The 21,246-nt window shown below is 32.4% G+C and overlaps 2 protein-coding genes across 3 annotated transcripts; both read right to left on the bottom strand.

The window, feature by feature from the left end:
- Window positions 1-853: 853 nt before the first annotated feature.
- LOC132752564 (uncharacterized) lies at window positions 854-10,952 on the bottom strand. Its single transcript, XM_060742902.1, has 6 exons — window positions 10,892-10,952; window positions 8,024-8,207; window positions 4,752-4,894; window positions 2,473-2,605; window positions 1,883-2,048; window positions 854-986 (listed from the first exon to the last, which is right to left on the bottom strand). Exons 1-6 carry the CDS (start codon window positions 10,950-10,952, stop codon window positions 972-974), a joined length of 702 nt encoding a protein of 233 aa, XP_060598885.1. The 3' UTR covers window positions 854-971.
- Window positions 10,953-11,108: 156 nt separating this feature from the next.
- On the bottom strand, window positions 11,109-19,871 carry LOC132752565 (uncharacterized). Of its 2 annotated transcripts, XM_060742905.1 has the most exons (6): window positions 18,944-19,871; window positions 18,215-18,398; window positions 15,981-16,123; window positions 15,118-15,256; window positions 12,070-12,235; window positions 11,110-11,834 (listed from the first exon to the last, which is right to left on the bottom strand). In XM_060742905.1, the coding sequence occupies exons 1-6, from the start codon at window positions 18,957-18,959 to the stop codon at window positions 11,820-11,822; spliced, it is 663 nt and encodes a 220-aa protein (XP_060598888.1). In that variant the 5' UTR covers window positions 18,960-19,871; the 3' UTR covers window positions 11,110-11,819. The 2 variants fall into 2 exon arrangements, with proteins under 2 accessions (XP_060598887.1, XP_060598888.1); XM_060742904.1 differs by lacking the exon at window positions 18,944-19,871 and having other exon boundaries at window positions 11,109-11,834; window positions 18,215-18,694.
- Between the last annotated feature and the right edge of the window lie 1,375 nt (window positions 19,872-21,246).

Here is a 21,246-nt window from a genome sequence, read left to right as displayed (position 1 = left end):
ATCATAGTGGTCTCTAGACGACGAGGAGGGAGAGGAAAAAGAAACTATCATAGTGGTCTCTAGACGACGAGGAAGGAGAGGAAAAAGAAACTATCATAGTGGTCTCTAGACGACGAGGAGGGAGAGGGAAAAAGAAACTATCATAGTGGTCTCTAGACGACGAGGAGGGAGAGGAAAAAGAAACTATCATAGTGGTCTCTAGACGACGAGGAAGGTGAGGAAAAAGAAACTATCATAGTAGTCTCTAGACGACGAGGAATGTGAGGAAAAAGAAACTATCATAGAGGTCTATAGACGACGAGGCAGGAGAGGAAAAAGAAACTATCATAGTGGTCTATAGACGACGAGGCAGGAGAGGAAAAAAGAAACTATCATAGTGGTCTCTAGACGACGAGGAAGGTGAGGAAAAGAAACTATCATAGTGGTCTATAGACGACGAGGAAGGTGAGGAAAAAGAAACTATCATAGAGGTCTATAGACGACGAGGAAGGTGAGGAAAAAGAAAACTATCATAGTGGTCTATAGACGACGAGGCAGGAGAGGAAAAAGAAACTATCATAGTGGTCTCTAGACGACGAGGAAGGTGAGGAAAAAGAAACTATCATAGTGGTCTATAGACGACGAGGAAGGAGAGGAAAAAGAAAATATCATAGTGGTCTCTAGACGACGAGGAAGGAGAGGAAAAAGAAACTATCATAGTGGTCGCTAGACGACGAGAACAACAACAACAACAACAATAAAAATAATAATAATAATAATAATAATAATTATTATTATTATTATTATAATCATTATTATTATTATTATCATTGACAAAATTAAATAAGACAAATCCGTTATGAATGATTTTTGTTTTTGTTTGACAAAACAGACAATTCAGAGCCTCATCCATTCAAAGCGAAGAATATATATTATATCCATGATTCTGTTTGCTATTGTGTAGTGACCATATCAACTGTTGACTTTTCTCTTTAGCATCTCATCATCTATATGAAACAATTATGATAAAATTATTAAATTTTCAATACAGGTAATTAATCTATATCACTTTTAAGAGAATTTAATTAATGACAGGGTATCGGTTAACATTTTTATATCATTCTTTAAAAATATATTTTTCACTGAAATGATATTAATATAATTAGAACACAAAAAGGGATAGTATCAGTTCTTCCATACGTAACAGTTTTCTTGATTACAATGACAACAAGACAGCCTGTTCTTAGTGTCTGCCAATTCCTAAGAATATCTTTTTTTAAATATTTTTTAAGTTTTAGCCAGTCTAATTTTTAATTTACAGACAAGGTTTCTTTTGCACATCGGGTGGGTGATCACATGTCCTTTATGTAAAATAAATAAATACATGCATGATATAAACAGATATCACGTGATTACCAACCCCTTTTTTTCTTCAATCAAATTAAAACATCAATTGTTGCTTAATAATAACAAAGAACAGAGAACAAAGGTATCCCTATAGAACATCTAAAATCGATAAAATTGAAATTGTTGAAGGAGCATATTCATGGCTGACTTGATGGTGTACAATATCCTGTGAGGTTGCCAGTAGAATTTCTATTACTGCTATGATTGAGAAAAATATTTACTTATTACTCATAACAATGTACATTCTATTATATATTCTAAGTATCATATTGTACTTTGTGTTACCATGATCACGTGACGTGATAATTGTTTTATTTATCCATATGCATGACGATGTACTATGTACAAGTCTAAATAAAACGTATGTTCTGTTCTGTTCTGTTCTTGAAAATGAATCCATATTAAATTAAATGTTGCTTGAACAAACAGTTCTATTCAAAATATTGATATGAAATTGTAAATATAGAATATTACAAGGTTTTCGTGCAACAAATACCTGTAACTGTGTTATTTCCTCTTTATCTATGTAATACGACAAACCCCATCTTGATGAAATATCAAGCCATTTGATCATTAAGACATCTCTCCACGATGAACCACAATCTTCATTGCCGTTCTTGAGAATACCAGTGAGACTACAGCTAAACACATCTTGTGTGATGCTATAAACCATTGAAATTGTTTATATATTATATACATGTATGTGTTACATCGCAACTAACATACTGCACAGCTCTTAACACAAACTCATATGTTGTTTTGTCTACACAGCATAGTTATTCCTTTCATTATCTTTTAACAACATCAATATTGACAAAAAGGGGTATCTATAAATCTTATATTAAATCATACTATTTGTCGCCTTACCATTTACTCATTTTTATGCGTTTAGCATAAAAGTGAAGTTGTAAAATGTTCGCTCTTTGAGTGTAGAGACCCTGGTTCGGATCATAAAAAGTAATTATTATTTTTTTTTAAAGTCTTTTTACAACGTTTTTAAATATATTTATGTATGTGTATTTGAATATGTTACAGTGTTATGTAGTACCTGAACAGAATAAAATATGCATTAAATTCAAAACTTACTTTCTGTCTAAATCGGCAAGTTCTGAGAAGGTAGGACTGTCATCCTTGGGAGATGATTTGGGTAGGCAAGAATACAATGTGTCCATAAATTTGAAGTAACATGAGGAAGTGTAGTTGACTTCATTCTGCAGAACTAAATAAACGCGGAGACTCAAAAATGATTATATATTAAGTAAGCAAATATTTAGTAAAAGGATTGCTAATATTGTGTTATAAACACATTGTGATATTTGAGTTGTCAATAAATAAATGTATATTAATATATTTAGCATCGATCATCTTTCGATCACCTATGATCTAGCTTGCCTTACACATTTTATTATGCGTCCAAAATTAATAAATAAATAAATAAGTAAATAGAGGATATTCAAGTTTTTTTCATCGAGTGGTATGAAAATAAATATTTCATGAGTGGCGGTAGCCACGAGTGAAATATGGTAATTTTCATGCCACAAGATGAAAATAAATCATGTATTTATAGAAAAAACTTGAATTTTCTGTTTATTATATACATTTTTTTCTTTTTTGACATTAAAATTTGAAAGACACTCCCTTAAATGTTGTGTACAGGCAGAATTTAAAAGAAAGTAGTCCGGCAAGACACCAGTGAAAATACGGAAAACATGTTTCACTGCAGTGAAAAATAAATTTTTACAGTGAAAATACGGAAAATGAAAATACACATTTTATAATTATTTCATCAATATTTCTCAATATTTCATTTGTAAGTATATAATAAACCGTCATTTTTTCATCCATTTACTCATTCGTACAAATTGACCTGTTCAATTTTGATTACCTTCCTTGCTTTATACGACTATACCTCCAGCGAAGCTATTAAAAATGTCTTCCATTGTGGATTTCGTGCAGATGAGATATACGGTGTCCGACTTGGGCCATCGTCGGTTACCCCGGTATATATTCCGTACATAATATTATAATAGATAGTATCGTATGTACGGAATATATACCGTGGGGTTACCGACGATGGACTTGGGCCAGCTAAATGACACCTTTTGACGTATTGTTTTCTTCTAAAAGACTTATGTCGCCCTTCTGTATCGTCATAGATAAAGCAGTGATGTTTTACATTCTCGAATAAAACATTTTGCGCCATTCAACGTTGAATTTTTCGCAAGCTTAACTTAACCTTCGTGAGAAACAAAATGTAAGAACATTTGCGATGATTAACCTTAACTCTCGAATGTTTCTTTCGGTTACAGAATCACTTACTATGGTAAAAGTTCTTCGAAAGCGAATATTATATCTCCGTACGTATCAGTCATTTTAGCATTGTTTATGACTGAAAGTGAATTGTGTCCGATTAAAATAAGTGCACAGCAATTTTGTGCAAATAAAATTTGTCACACCTTGCAAAGCCAGAAAGGCCATGTAAATATTTCCTATAGTTTTATATTTTCAACAAAAACGCATGTTATTTTCAGTTAGATCTATTTATTATTAAATGCGTTTATTAATACACGTATATCTGTTTACATATACAGTCAGATACATTTATTACTCGTATTTTCTTTAAAAGTCTCCTTTTACAGACGTGAAGAAGATGATGATAAATTGCTGACTGTCTTTTTCAAGTTTGTAAGAAGACACCCAGCTAGGACAAACAACAATATATCCTCGCCCTCGCCTCGGATAATTTGTTGTTTGTCATAGAAAACTGTCTTCTTAAGTCTGTAAGAAGACACTTTGAAGAAAAAAAACTATTACATACTTAATTAACTAATTATAAAGGAATCGTAAAGCCCCAGCTAACAAACTGCTGCCCGAACTTTAAATATCCTAGAGTTCTTCTGATAACTTTTGTTACTGTCATTGTGTTTCTTGCGCTAAATTACCGCACGATTTAGCGTTTTGTTTTATTCAATTAGGTTGTAAATCATTATTTATAAATATATAATAAAACTCCTGACAAGTTATCAGAAAAACTTCATCCTCCGTCGTGATATGGTCATATGGCACCATTATCATCATTTTCTGTACATTGTACAAAACTGGCAATTTTACCTTCACGGCAGGCCTTTTTCTTACGGAAATTAACCGCCATTTTACGTCATGCTTTTTGGCAAAATATTAAGCAGATTTGTTTGTCTATTGTTACGTGTTTCTTTCTTGTATGAAGGTGAATGTGTGTATTTTCACTTATACAGAAGAAAATCTTTATACAACATACGATCTGTTAAAATATTAAGGATTGACATGCTTAAGATTTCATACCGTATAATGATGATATTAACAACGTAAACTCAAACTATACTTACTTGTTGCAAGCCAGCTTGCCGGCTGGTCACCGTCACAGAAGACTGACCATCTTTCAGCGAGAACTTCATGAAATCTATCTTGTTCTTCAGCACACACATGTTTAGCAGAACACTTTACACACTTGAAGTATTCATCATAATTGCTGCATTGTATAGACATTCCACAAAATTAATATTGGCATAGACCTTAAATCTCTTTTTTTTTAAACCAAGAGGCCATTAATGACGATTTAACACATGTATGGTCAGTATTACACTCACTCTCACTGAGTAAAATCCATATAATTGCCTAACGGTCAAAACAGTGCTCAACTTTTCAGTAAAATAGTATTCAGATAATAAAGTCAGTTTCGAAAAAACTAAGGTAAGTTGAGAATTTGTAAAATTAAGAGGAGGCTTCCCTGTCCTTAATAAAATGAGCCGCGCCACGACAAAACCAACATAATGGGTTTGCGACCAGCATAGATCCAGACCAGCCTGAGCATCCGCGCAGTTTGATCAGGATCCATGCTGTTCGCTATCAGTTTCTCTACTTGTAATATGGTTTGTAAGCGAACAGCATGGATCATGATCAGACTGCGCGGATGCGCAGGCTGGTCTGGATCCATGCTGGTCGCAAACCCATTATGTTGGTTTTGTCATGAGGCGGCTCAAATGATACTGAATACCATCTAGTTTTGAGTATTGATTTTGAATTAATTTCGTCCCGTATACATTTAAGTGCGTCATAAACGGACACTGTCAGTGTTTGAGGATAACAATGTTTAAAAAAAAGGTGCATATGTATAGAGATGGTCCCATTAATTTTTCTGTCAAAAGTTGAATTTATCAAAAATTTCGAGTACACATTTTATGTAGGGGATGATTTGTCGTATGCGTCTATATATAAGGTCTATTTAAATGTTTATGTTATTAACAAATACCATTTAGTTATATAATATTGTTTTGTTTTTAAAATATTGAAATAAAATCTAGTCAGATACAAATTGTATCACACTGCTTGAATTTTGGGATTGACAGATTGACATGGAAATCCCAATCTATATATATAAAGATAGTTTAAAGGAAACGCGACAGAAACAATATTTTTATCGCGTCTTGATTTTCATCGCGTCTTGAATAACCATATGGCATAAAGTAAACTTTCAAAACGTCTGAAGATTTTAATTAAAAAGAAAACCCAGTAAAATCTACAGAGCCAAAAAAACAAAAACAATATCTTTAATATTTGTCAAGCATGATCTATATACTTTACGAGTATTGTGTTTCATTATTATGCTCCAGTTTGTTAATTTAATAACTGTATTATGTTTTACCGCTTTAGGGGTCCAGCATCACAATCAAATAGGTTTTATTTTGGTTTTGTGTACAAAATCAGAGAATCTTATTTAAGAAATTAAAATAACTACCATACGATATTTGCAAAAACCAACGACAAAAAATATTTAAAAAACAGTCTTGTTACAGGCACAATATGCCTCAGAAATCAAATTGTATTTTTTTAGAAAATGGGTTAAATAATGTTTCAATAATGGATTAAAAATATATAAGAAAGTAATTGAAAGTTGCACTTAATGTGCATTAATGTGTTGTAAAGGTAGCTAAATGTAAACACAGTTGTATGTTGACATCCATACAAAATATTAATGTACTTATTATACCACTTGCAGTGAGCATTTTGGTGAGCATTTTGGAAACTGTTACAAGATGCCAAAAATATAAAGTTTTTAAGAAATAGAAATGATAGCATTTCTGAGGCTAGTGTGCCTTTTTAAAATGATTAAGAAAAAAAAACAGAATTGAATACTGAAAAAAAATCATTGACTTTGAAATCTGAATGCGACTTTCAATATAAAGTTTACGATATTGAAATGTAACATTCTTTCAGTTCATCAAAATGTCTGTCAGAAGCCTTTCAATTCATCCTTTAACTTCCCTTCCAACTTTTTTCTATTGTTTTGCTACTTGTTATTCTGGAATTTACAACTTGAAAACTATAAAATTCTCTTTCTCTTTCAATTTCTCCCCATGCTTTTGTTTTATCTAACGTTGATTTAAAATCATTTATTTTTTGTTTTCTTTCAAATTAAATAATTATTTAGACATTTTTCCACTTCTATGAATACACTCTTTTACACGACATGGTTACTGTTTTGCAATGTATATTGAGTTTTGTTATGTAAAAAACTGGATCGATCATCATTTAAAGTGTCCCTAACGAGAGGTCAGACGAATACCACTTGGCACATTGTGAGTTACTAACCGTTAGTCTACTCCATCGTCACTTGAAATGACCTTTCGTGAGTTTGAGATTCAGTATCGTTTCTGAATACGGGCCTCAGCCTTACAAGACCGTTATATACCGTTTAGTTTAAATTATGTTTTTTTTATTTCGTTTAACCAGCTTTGAAAGTTATAAAATTCGAGTATCTCACAGGTCTTCAAGTTTTGTTAGAGTTAGATTTACCGATAGACCATAATAGATTAAATTAACAGACTTTATTTTTACCCATTTCAGGGTAATAACAATAGCTTCAAGTACTGCTTGCGTGCACCTCGGAATGTGTAGTATTTATGTCGTTTATATATTTATAAAAAAAAGGGAATTCAACATCGTACACACATTTAACGTATACCCATTTAGTATAGTTTCATATATAAGCACGGTAATCTTACATAGTACTATTTATTATATGCATATTAAAGATCCTGTAACACAATTTTTTATGGTTTTGTATCATCATCAATATGATGCTCAAATTAAGATTAATCAATTTTGTAAGTTCCAAAAAGCATTATTTATAAACATATTACCATCTTTAACAATTAATGTAATTAAAGCGAGGTAATAAAAAAATTATTTTCTATAAAGTCCGAGTCAATTTTTTCAATAAGAAATAAATGCATATATTTTAGTGATTACATATATTTGCAGTACATATTTTACATATTTCTTCGATGTTTGAAAATTGTTTTATAAGCATAATCATATACATATATGTGCCGCGTCATGATAAAACCAACATAATGGGTTTGCGACCAGTTTGCGCATTCGCGCAGTCTGATCAGGATCCATGCTGTTCGCTTACATATCCTATTATAAGTAGAGAAACTGATAGCGAACAGCATGGATCCTGATCAGACTGCGCTGATCCATGCTGGTCGCAAAAGCATTACGTTGGTTTTGTCGTGACGCGGCTCATATATAATGTCACTTAAATGTGGTATACAACCTCACTTACCACATTCATGATCTTTAACAATTTCTTTACCTGCATGCAAACACTACCTTCTCCAGAAACACATTCGAATTGAACTCATCAATAACATCTATGTTAGTAAATATATCGTCCAAGTATTCTTTCTTCTCACATATGCCTTTATATTTTCCACGAATATGTGTATAAGCGCAACTACTTTCAATTACGGTGAATTGTTCAAGTAGAACAAGGAACACTGAAGGAATTCAAGAATATTTTTATAAAACAATATCTTGACTGGCTTTGCATGTATTTGTGCATTCATTAAACCCATTGCATTAAAATATTTATACATAGTAAAGCAAAAATTAATTGTTTTACTATGTGATGTCATATTTGTGTTTAAAAAATGATACAAATCTAGCAAATAAAATCTGAATTGTAAATAGTTATATGTATATATTCGGGAAATGAATATGTTTAATCTAAATAAATCTAGACACTAATTGTTTTGTTACATAGCAATAAAAACATTAAACTTTAAAATATGCATTTATCTACATGAAGTTTTCCAAAAATATTATATTTAATTATGCCAAAAACAATGCCGTGCTTCTGAAAATATTTGAATCATAACATTTTTACAGACAAAACAAACTTGCCTAAAACAAATAGCATTTTCTCAATATGTATACCAATATTATTTAAGTACATGTGTATTTCCATTTATTTCTAAAGACGGGAAATGAACCAGAAAAGCTTTAACCTGTGTATACTTCAACTTGCTGAACTGAAATATTTTTGTGATCATGGTAAATTTTTCCCCTTTTAAATACAACAGCTGCAATTATATTTGGTCATTTAAAGAGCCTTATTTCAAACGTTATTTCCTAACGGCATGGTGAATTCATAAATATACTAATTACGATAAGATAATGATTATTAATTACTCCGGTACTTTGTTATTAGTTTTAATTATACGTATGTATGTTATAAATTCAACATAGGAAATTAAGTTTGTAATAGAAAGAGCATCGAAACACGAGGCTATCTGAGGGGCGTAGCCGCCGAGTATTAATCAGATTGCTGAGTGTTTTGATGCTCTTTCTCTTTTGTATCATAGTCAAACATAAAACACGTTCCCTGTTGTCACAATATGAAACCCCGGAAAAAAAAATAACCAATGAACTAGCATGTGAATATGATATTTCTGTCGCTTTCCCTTTCTCTTCCGTCACAATAAGTAAACTCCAGCAAAAATGAGCCAATCAATTGGAATGCTCTGGAGTGCGGGTAACTAATACCTGCACCCCAGTTAACGCACTGTGCATGTATATGTATACGATTTAACAACAGAAAGGTTCCCAAACTATGATACAATTACCAATATTGCAGAGTAGCATAATGGTATCAGTAATAGAAAGAGCATCGAAACAAGATCTATCTGATGTGTACGAGGAGGCGCAGCCCCGAGTGTAACTCATGATCAGATTGCCTATAGTGCTTTGATATTCTTTCTCTTTTGTATCGTAAATAAACGTTCACTGTAGTCCTAATACATGTATTATACACCAGTTAATTGTACGTGAATCTGAATATAATTTTTTCTTCGTTAACCCTTCCCCTGTCGTCAACCCCAGGAAATAATGAGCCCCGGCAGATAGTTCAGTAAATACCTGCGCTCCAGTTACCGCACTATGTATGTATTGGTATACGATTTTACTCTGGCACATTTCACTATAGTAATACGGAATTAAAGCTGAACAATTTACTAAAGTATTAACTATGGAACAGGGTAGAAAGGAATAGTATTCTTAGACTGCATATCCAGAAAATTCACAAGAACTGCATAATTTCTTCCCAATTAAAATAGTGAACTTCAATAGTGACCCTAATTCATTTTTGAATGCCTTTAACCTTTTATCCCGTCATTTACTCCGAGATATGACATTTGGAATTTTGATGATAATTAGCTGAAACGATTACCATATACTAGTAATTGTCATTAATGTTAGAATAACCATAATTTACGTACAAAATAATATTCCAGTGAAGTCATTTGGAGTTCATGTATAGGTTAGTGTTAATAATACATATTAACAAAAATAACTGGTCAAGCCTACCGCAGGCAGGCGACCAATTATTTTTGTTAATACATTAACCTATTTAATGACCAACATCATTATTTTCAACCAAAAGCAAGACATTTCTCTAAATCACCGATAGCTCCGCCCTTTCGCTCCACAAGATGTCTACACCTTGTCAAGTTACTAACATGTCACATTTAGATAAGCTAAATAAATGGCCCTTTCAACATATAATCAGGCACATTTCTTTACTGAAATGTCACAGAATTTATACCTTTATTTACAGTTAAAGACTATCATGTTTCTATAAAATATCTGGGAGGAAAACGATGCAATTAGGTAAAAACAATGGAGTTAATGAAATGTGTACATCCTTTTAAAATAAATGGAAAATCCCTATTGATTTGCTCATTTGAAAAACAGTTCACGTTTTTGTCTGTGTGTCGATTTAGGTTTACAGGTGGAGGGGGTCCATTTTCAATGAGTTTTCCAGCCAAAAAATGTAATCATTGTATTCTTGATATCAATGATTGTTAATGCAGTTCATTCCTATCAAACATGGATATTGTTTCTTTCCTGTGTTTCCAACAGGTCTATGGAACTTCGCAGCATATATTTAAAACATATGAATTCATATTGAAACTTTGCTTGGAATCACCACGTGACATTGTGCCAGCAACAAATTTAACTTACAGAAATGCCTTTTGCATAGTAAAGTATAAAATTGAACACGATCAAGGCAAAGTGTAGAATTATTTTGACTTTTACCTTTGCACTCAAAATTTACACTTTGGTGGGCATAATGTCGTTTAATAAAAGATCTTGCCAACATGTGCGCTTTGTTAAAAATAACCTTTGTGCATGGTATCATGTGTTTGGGATATAACGCCATCTGAGCCGTAATCATCAGCCATTGCTCAAGCTAATAAGTTGGATTTCGGCCTCGAATACGCTCTCGGTGTCACATGAAACTCGTGACTAGGTCATTCCTAAACAGAAAGACCTTGTCCAATACCTCTGTATTATATTCCTGTTAGATAAAAGATAGTTTTAAACTTGCTTTTACAAAATTGTCTTTTATGCCTATCAGATAATTTTCCCCATTATCTTCACAAAAGAAAGCGAGCATGTATTAAATTACAAATATAATTTCATCACCCTCGCCAAGCTTCGTTCATTGTGAATTGATACAATCGAGGACTGCATTTTGTTAAAATAACTATTCTTTGTTGACATTTGTAAATATATATATTTTCAAGTTTCATAGATCAAACGTAAGTTGTTTATAGACAGATAGATATCGAGCGCATAGGGTAAATAATAATTTGCAAGTCAGGTGTGTACAAATTCTTTAAATGCAATCTGAAGTAATCAAATTTGAACTTCCTTATTGTCCAAATATTTATGGCGTTAATTAAGTATGTCCGATTCAATATGTGAGTAAAGATTAACAAGGAAAATCAGCGTTTTTCTAATCTCTTATCAAACCGCCCATAAGAACACCAAACAGATAAAATGTGATGAATGTCTCTTTTAGGAAAAAATGTGACAATAACTTTACCACATTTGCTTTGTATATGATAAATAAGCAATGCGAACATGATTTTGACAGTGACATTTTCTAAGAAATACCAAGCCTATATATAAATGTTTTTATTTTAATTTGATGAAATTGAATTACAGAAATTCAGATTCATCCATTACACACTACAAATTATTTCATGCCAATGATGATTGTTTGCTGTTGAATATCAACCATATCAACTGTGGAATTGTCCGTCTTAACATCTCATATTCTATGCGAAACAAAAAAAAACAACAATGATACAATTATCATACGTTACATAAGCTAAGTGTGCTTGGCAGATCTAATTAATCTACAATATTTCTAAATTAAGATTTGATGAACGACAAGATAACTTTTTTTAAAACATATTCTAAATATTTTGTTTAAGATATTCCAATCTAATCTGAAAATTATTTATTGAAAATATATATAAACAGAAAGAAACAGTATTCATAAATCAATACCTGTAACGTTTGAATTTCCTCTTTATCTATGTAAAATAGCATGCCCCATCCTGAAGAGACTTCCAGCCAGGAAACTAGTAAGATATCTTGCCATGATGAGTCACAATTAATAATGTCGTTCTTGAGAATAACAGCCATGCTACAGCTGAATACGTTTTGCCCGACTCTACAAAACATTTGATAATTTTGCTTTGTAATAAGTGTTTTCATGTAAACTCCATTTTACGCTTTTTACTATCAAAAATACACACCCAAACATTTTTGTATGTATTACATATGTACATAGAGTTTACGATTTTGTTTCGTTTGCCCCGCGTGTTAAGTTTTAACATTAATCAATTTAAACTCAGTTACAAAATTTGCTTTGCCAAAGAATATTTGTTATTTTCGAGACACTTTTATAGAACAGAACAGTACAAGCGTTATATGTGGCCTGAATAGAGCTCGAATCTACGATTCTTAGACGGGGGACAGACAACCTAGCCACTTGGCCATCCGCTAGTATTTTGATGTATTTACCTTAAAAAATGATTATTGGAAAGGCGTGTTTCAATGAGCTTTTATTGACATTCTCCGTGACATTATTATCAGGCTCATCTAAAAAAACCCATAAAAAGTAGATAATAATAAAGGTAGACAAGTAACAATAGAGTCTGTTTAACGAGGAATAACAACTCAATTTAACCATGAATTGCACTTGAAAGCACATGTATAATTGGCGTCCGCGCCGAAGCGCCACGCCCTTATGGAATAAGAAAGGGAAATTGCAACTTCTCGGGCCTTTTCGTCGGCCATAATAGCCGAATATTCCGATTGGTATGAGTGTTTGATTATCAAAAATGAAATGTCGAGATATGTAAAATGAATAGCGAACTGGATAATTTCGCAATGTTAACATATTCAAATGAAATTATCTTATCCGTCAATTAATCGCGCTCTTCGGTATTTTTGTATATCGTTGGAACGATTATTGAATTTTTCCAACCAGCAGTGTATTTTCGCAAGATTTGCATGTGCAATAAAATTTTAGTAGATCATCTAAATACATGTGGTTTTGTATACTGATTATAATCATAACTTAGTTGTGTTGTGATCAAAGAGAGGAACAAAAGGTTAATTGGAAAAAATCGTTGGTTATTAGGTAAATGCGCGTTAGAAGTAAAAACGGATCTAGATTTAGTTTATGGAGAAAATGCCCTTCCATATCCTGCAATTGCCAGATGGGTCTCAATGTTTAGGGAAGATAGAACTAATCTTAAGGATGATCCCCGCCCTTGGCGGCCAATTTTCGCTAAAGACATCAGCACTGTCAAAGCCATAGTTGATTAAAATGCTAAATATACCGTGGAGGAGATGAATGAATATTGGGCATGAGTGCGTCATATGTGTTGTCCATCTTGAAAGAAAAGTTAAAGTCAGGGAAAGTGTGCGCCCGTTGGATCCCGCATTTGCTAACTTGCTGACCAGAAAAGGGAGCCGATGCAAAAAGCCCTGGCCTTATTTGTAGGTTCAAAGATCAAGATCTAGCCTGAGATAAATTGCCACAGGGGATGAAATGTGGCTTTAGATATTTTGAGCCCGAAAATAAACCCAGTAACAAAATGTAGGTAAGTGAATTCAGCGATCGCCCATTTGTTGTTGGTCCGAGTGCGCAGGATCAAATTAGTACATGATAATGTCCCTGCTTACCGGTCAGCACTGGTTCAAGCTTATTTAGAGGAGCTGAGAAATGATGTTTTGCTACATGCCGCTATAGTCTTGACCTTTCTATTTGTGACTTTTGGTTAGATCCATACAACAAATGTTGCCTTCGCTGTCGCCGGTTCGAAACCCGTAGTGTCATCGGAAGTGCTCTCAACCAGGGTATAAACAGTATACCCAAAATACAGTTCAAATGCTCATTCGGAATGGATTCTGAGGCTAGAAAAAGGCGTAGTGGTCCATGTTGAATATTTTGAAGGACTATACTCATCTTTTTTCATAGGTATGACTTATTTATATATAGACGCGCTGCCGTTTCCACTAATTAAGTATGCCCTTTGTAATTACCTACCTACTACATCAATGATATAAGTAACAGAAAGAGCATCGAAACACAAGGTTATATGATTTGTACGAGGGGGCGTAGCCCCCGGGTTCATAAATCAGAATGCCGAGTGTTTATTATGTTCTTTCTCTTTTGTATCATAGTCAAAAATAAAAGCACGTTCCCTGTCGTCAAAATATAAAAAAAAAACAGAAAAAGTGAACCAATAATCGAACATCTGAATATGATATTTATCTGTCGGCACAATAAGTAAACCCCAGAAAAAAATGAGCCAATCAACGGGTATGCTCTGGAGTAACTGATACCTGCACCCCAGTTAACGCACTGTGCATGTATATGTATAAGATTTAACTCAGACACATTTTCAACAGAAATGTCCCCAAACTATGATACACATACATGTTGTTTCACTTTCTACCTAAATTACCAAAAATAACTCTTGTTTATTCTTTCAGACAACTTTAAAAGATTTTTTACCAGCATTTTTTTTATTCATTCAGGGAAGAACTCTTATTATTTTTAAGCAAATGTATTTATTTCACAACTTCAAGCGTTTGCACCATTTTATCTTCCAATATAAATAATATTTGTATCCAGTGTTATTAATGTAGCATTGTTTTCCATTTTACAGTTCGAAATTTCATATCAAATCACTAGTCTACTCAATTTAGCCTCGTTGTTTTCATTTTTAGGGCCAAACATGTACATATAAAGTCAATATCCAGCTCTTAAATTCGGTCAAAATTTCAATATCATTTTGCGTCATTGAGCTTAATTGCTTTTATTGCTTTTATTGCACTGCTTTTATTGCTGCAAAATCTTTTTAAGGGTCGGCTAGCCCTTTGTTCAATATAAATTTTATAGATGTGTACTTGGTCAAAAGAATACAGTATTCAATATAATAACCTCATAAGATTTACATACATGTATTTATATTACAGCTTTATGTACTTTAAAATAACAAAGTATGTATAAAGAGATATTATACGTTTGATACTTACCTTCTGTATTCATCGACAAGCCCTGACAAAGAGGTTTCATTGCTGCTCTCCTCGGGAGGCTGAGGAGGTACGCAAGAATTTAATGTTTTCATAAATGTGGATCGACACGAGACATTGTAATTCAGTCCATCATGCAATACTGAAATATAGAGGGTTAATAATTATCAAATATTTCACCAAAAATAGTTTGAAATTTAATTTAAAGGATTGTTGATACTGCATCTGTGTAAAAATGGCATTGTGCTTTTAAAGTTGTCAATGAATAAATGTTTATCGAGTTACTTAAATACAATACATAATAAAGTCTATTTCATAAACAATTGGTAGCGATCATTTATCGCTTATATCGATGTATTCCGTGATAATGGGCTATAATGATTCTTTTAGACATAAGCCGCTACTAAACGTACGTCACGAATGCGTACATGATATTAAATAGTTTTGTTTATGACAGCACGAAATTGTTGGTGTTTGAATTTATAACGTTTGCTATTCGAGGGTTTTCTTCAGCTCCTACATTTGTATTTCATTTCACTATTCCTAAGATCGATAGATATTCAATGTGAAGATTAATACATCACAAGTCAGATTATAATTGAGCCGCGTCATGACAAAACCAACATAATGGATTTGCGACCAGCATGGATCCAGACCAGCCTGCGCATGCGCGCAGTCTGATCAGGATCCATGCTGTTCGCTTACGAACCATGTAACAAGACGAGAAACTGACAGCGAATAGCATGGATCCTGATCAGACTGCGCGGATGCGCAGGCTGGTCTGGATCCATGCTGGTCGCAAACCCATTATGTTGGTTTTGTCATGACGCGGCTCATATATTTTACGTACTCTTAATTACACTCACTTCTTACAAGCCAACTTGCAGGTTGGTCATCGTTACAGAAGATTGACCATCTATCAGCGAGGATTTCCTTTAATTTATCTTGTTCCTCATAACACACGTGTTTGGCAGTACAATTAGCACATTTGGAGTATTCAGCGTAATTGCTATAAAAAAAGAAAATAGAAATGCCCCCCAAAAAGTAATTGCATGCTGAGGCGATGATTATCAAATACAGGAGCAACCCTAAGTTTGAATTATAGCAAGTTTACTTGCCATACAGTTTTATGGCACATAACATGTAAAAACTATAACAACTAAATTATAAAAATAATTTTAGAAAACCCAAACGAATTAGTGTCTTGAAAATATCAGAGTTTCAGCCTTGTAGCCGAGATTGTGTTCCAAAAAACAAAATAACATTTTATCATGTTAACGGTAAATGAGTGCAAAAAGGGATATTTTAAATCTATAATTTAAACAAGTAGCCTGGAACCCCACGTGTGTAAATAATCGGCAGGTGGCGCAAGATAAAAATTATTGCGAGATAATTAGATACAATTGTGAGATCGATACAATGGCGTTCGAGTATATATACGCTAATCATCTTACAATGTATTTCTTTGCTCACAAATACTCTTTACATAACAAATAAGAGTCATTTATTTCAGCTTTTCTACAAATATAAGCAAGTCATTTTAAAAATCAGCCGGTTGAAACATCATTTCATAAATCTGTTTGAATTTACGTAAAATTTATATAAAATACAAAATATTCAATTTCCAATCGGAAATCTTTCAATTATAACTAAAATTAGTTTAAAACAGGCACAACAAAATTTTAAATTTTGACATTTAGTTAAATATTCGGCATGTCTACAGGTTCTAAAATAATGTAATCGGTGCTCAATACAACCAATCAAAACAACTGAATGTTTGTCTAAATTAGTTCCGCTAACGTGTATATCATTTCTATCACAGACTGTATGACACAAGTAATTTCATTTTACTATGAAATGCCATTATATTCGAACAGTTGTATTCATAAAAGTGCAGTAATACTCTGTATTATGGTTCCTGATTATCAACGCGACAAGAAGAAATAGACCTTTTTATTGTAGCCTCCAAACGAATCACAAAATAAACACGAATCTTTACTGGAAAAAGGTTTCCCTTTCTAGAATGATCTGAATATAGCAATAAATATGCCCTAAAAAGGGTTCGTGTCTGAGGACACACGTGATCTTCCTCCACCGGGAAAGCTGGAATGTCGACATATTCATTCACTTTTCGCGCATTAAAGCTGCATGCCTCCAGATGAGCCAAAATATTTCAAGAAAATCAATATTGAGAAAAATGCACTAAACTTTTAAGAAAGGTAAAAACATTCAAGATCCAAGTTATATTTTACATGTTATGTGCGGTTTAACACTGATTTTGCAGTATTTTATCACCATATTTCTACTGCGTTACTAACGCAGTAAGGGCTGTTTTTGCATATGTTGACCACTTTTTGGTAATTTTCGTGGATTGTAAGTGCCGATTGCAATATGTAAATTACTTTATTTGTTCACCTCACATTATTTTACTTTTAAATACATTTCCAAAATTTTTATGAAAATTAACATGAATCTGGAGGCGTGCTGCTTTAAAAACAAACATGCAAAGAAACACACATTTATATAACAGAGAAAGTTAATCATATAAGGCGTGTATAAAATGCACATTGTTACAAAACATATACATTCAAATAAAATTAAACATTACTTCCATCATCAAAGTTTACATTGTTTCGTAGCAAAGTGTCATATAATGATGCAAATATACATAGATTGTATTAACAATTCATAGAAAATAAAATGAAATTAAGGAATATTACAAACAAGATTACATTTTATTATAATTATGTCTGAAGATTCGTTTGATTCAAATCCCTCCGTTAAAATTATATAAAATTTCAAACGTTTCTGTACTCAATAAATCAATAAATGAGCCGCGTGACGACAAAACCAACATAATGGGTTTGCGACAAGCATAGATCCAGACCAGCATGCGCATCCGCGCAGTCTGATCAGGATCCATGCTGTTCGCTGACAAACTCTATTACAAATAGAGAAACTGATAGCGAACAGCATGGATCCTGATCAGACTGCGCGGATGGTCTGGATTCATGCTGGTCGCAAACCCATTATGTTGGTTTTGTCGTGACGCGGCTCAAATTTGTACATGATCGGATTACACATAAGAGAGATACATTACCTGCAAGTAGTCACTAGCTTCTCTAGAAACACTTCCGACTTGAGTTCGCCATCAACAAATAGATCAGTAAATAGTTCATCCAGGTATTCTTTCTTCCTACAAGAATCCTGATATTTTGCATTTATATGTCCATATTCGCAGCTGCTTTCAATTACTTTAATTTGTCCGAGTAGAGCAATAAACACTGCAGAATTAAAAAAAAAGAAATTCATGTTCTTGTCTCGCTCTGGGTATATTTGTAAAATACATTATTTAAAACAACATTAAAGTCATATACACGTGTTCAGAAGAAATTTAATTATCTAGTAATATTATTGTATTACTCCGTGATGTCTTTTTTTTAAACAGATGGAAAGAAAAAGAGATAACAATCTAGGAAATAAAAAGAGGATGCTTGTATTTGTCATATGATAAATATTTAATATATGGCATAACACAACATAGCAAGAAAAGCATGAGTTAAAAATTGTCCGTACATTTATCTACAAAGTTATATCTTTATATGTAGTTATTTTCTTTATTTTTTTTTAAATAAATACATTTGTTTAAAAATAATAAGAGTTCGTCCCTGAATAAAAAAAATGCTGGTAAAAATCTTTTAAAGTTGTCTGAAGGAATAAACAACAGTTCGTTATTTTCGGACCTTAAATGTAATAGCAAACGATTAAAAATGCTATTCAATGACAAGAACGTGATTTTAAAAAATAAATTAACGAGACATATTCTTACCCAAAACATGTAACATTTTCTTAAGAAGAAGATGTATTCAAATGTTAAATAATAGTTCCCTATTTTTAAGACTGAATAGCAATGTAGCTGAAAGCTTTTGAACGATGATTATTTTTATGAAATATCTTTGAATAAAAAATGTTTTGCCCATTTATAATTAACACAAATTGCAATTACCTCAGCTGATTATCAGAGCTGTATTTATAAACTTATTTTCCCACAGGCAGGGAAAATTAATAAGCAGAGAAAATGTGAGATACTTCCGTCATAATTTGCCACAATGGCCAGTTATAATTGCTTGTACTTATACGGAATAGTTTGATGTAAAATTGACTTGGTAGCACGGTAGAAAGAATGTGTATTTTATTTTTTAACACAGGACTATGTGACCAAATAAAAAGGTTCAAGAGTAATTCAAGACAAAAATGCGTACTAAAAATGCCAAAACATCTACACTTGTTACTTACGTGTCACATTGAAGGTTCCATGATAACCACCATATGAACACATCTGCGGATGTTTCAAAATTCAAAATTGTATCAGTTCATGTTAAATATTGAATTCTGCGAAATAACTACATAAGTTTAAGATGGATGCTTATAGGTTAGCGGGGTAAATTATTCAAATAGAATGAATACTAATCTGGATTATATGTCTTATCGTCATTGTATTCTTTTTGTATGTATATTTTGTTTGTTTGTTTCATTTTACGCCATTTCCAAACATTATTTCAGTCATATAGGCGGGTAGTTTCCTAACCATCGTTCCTGGAGAGTTACACCAGTACTAGACTACCTTCCTCCGTGCTAAACTACCAAAGCATCTCCCGTTGATCGAACCCACGCCAGAGAGGTAACTGGATTAAAAGTCATCGACTCTAACCCCTCGACCACGGAGGCGGTTTTGGTATGTAACTTATTGCACCAGTTAAACAGTATTAAGATAATGACTACTTATAAGAAAGTAATACCCCGGTACTGTTGTCGAAAGTAAAGTTACTTTCGAATGCATCTCTCATACTGATCAGGAAAATACTCCTAAAATAAGACATTTTGATTAATTGTGTAACAATTTTTATTATTTCGAGCATAAATTATATAAGTAAGATTGTCAGATATATTTATTGGATTAAGTTTGTGTTTTAACGTAATTCACATTTTCGCCTTAGATAATTAAACTTTAAATTTTTCAACTTTTCATATATTATTTCTGTCTCGAATAAGATCAAATGTCTTATTTCAAGATTAGTTTTATTATTACAGTGTTAGCTACTATATTTGGACACTGGAAGCAGTTGCAAGTATAAAACGATTCTTAAAAGATATGAGTACTCGTGCAAGAGAAAACACTATCTGGAAGATATATTTACTGATCTAGGATCAAGTCAGGCGTGTTTCAGTCTACTTGCTGGTAATTTATCACAAAACATTGATCATATAAGTAATATTAAGTTAAACATATACAATGAATATATAAATTATAGATGACAAAATTATGTTAAATAACTGTTTTCCAATTCTGTAGCAATTACGCTGAATACTCTAAGTGTGCCAATTGCACTGTTAAGCACGTGTGTCCAGAGGAATGAAACAAAATTCAAGGAAACCCTTGCTGAAAGATGGTCAATATTCTGTGACGATGACAAGCCAGCAAGTTGGCTAGCAACAAGTGAGTGTACTTTTAATACAGATTGCAAAAACTTAAACCATTTGAATAATTAATTTAATTTGAATACTAGTTAAAAACAACATCTTATTTTGTAGTAGAAATTGTTTGGAGTAATCTCTCAATATTATGAAATAATCTTGAAACAGAATTTTCCTTATTCTACTACTCTAGTCAACAATGTTCAAAAAAATTTATTCATTTTTAATATTTATCTGATTTGCTCTTTTTTCTGTATTATTCTAACCAAAATATGTGCATATGTTCTTTTTACTGCAAGTATCTTATGTGTGGAGAGGAATTTACGTAAGTCACATTTGACTTGTTGTCCAATCCACGAAATTTATCAGTGTGATTGTATATGCTTACTCTATATATTTATGGTGTATAAATTGAAAAAAAAAAAAATATTGTTTTATACTAGAAACTTGAAAAATCCAAAGTGTAATATTTTTTAATCACACACTCAAGTGGATATAAAATTTGAAAACAATAAATAGCTATAAAAGGTAATCTTTCAAGTGGACAGGTAAAAGAATTTTCACATTTTTTATTTTAAATTGTAAATTTATATTCAAACAACAGCAATGGCAAACCGAAGTAAACAGTGACAAAAGACATATATTGAAAACTAATTT

Source organism: Ruditapes philippinarum, unplaced genomic scaffold, assembly GCF_026571515.1.
Source record: "Ruditapes philippinarum isolate M1 unplaced genomic scaffold, ASM2657151v2 ctg7835_1_1_1_1, whole genome shotgun sequence".
Taxonomy (NCBI): domain Eukaryota; kingdom Metazoa; phylum Mollusca; class Bivalvia; order Venerida; family Veneridae; genus Ruditapes; species Ruditapes philippinarum.
Note: the sequence above shows the minus strand (reverse complement) of the source record. Positions and strands in the feature narration are given on the sequence as shown.

Excerpts from the sequence above, each read along its gene's own strand:
- LOC132752565 (XM_060742904.1), bottom strand. The coding sequence starts at position 18,426 with ATGAATTTCTTTTTTTTTAATTCTGCAGTGTTTATTGCTCTACTCGGA. Across the intron at positions 15,257-15,980 it reads TGCAAGTTGGCTTGTAAGAA|TATTGCATGATGGACTGAAT; the intron begins GTGAGTGTAATT and ends TCTATATTTCAG. Across the intron at positions 12,236-15,117 it reads CTTGTCGATGAATACAGAAG|AGTCGGGCAAAACGTATTCA; the intron begins GTAAGTATCAAA and ends AATGTTTTGTAG.
- LOC132752564 (XM_060742902.1), bottom strand. The coding sequence starts at position 10,952 with ATGGCTGATGATTACGGCTCAGATGGCGTTATATCCCAAACACATGAT. Across the intron at positions 8,208-10,891 it reads ACATGATACCATGCACAAAG|TGTTCCTTGTTCTACTTGAA; the intron begins GTTATTTTTAAC and ends GAATTCCTTCAG. Across the intron at positions 2,049-2,472 it reads CTTGCCGATTTAGACAGAAA|CATCACACAAGATGTGTTTA; the intron begins GTAAGTTTTGAA and ends AATGGTTTATAG.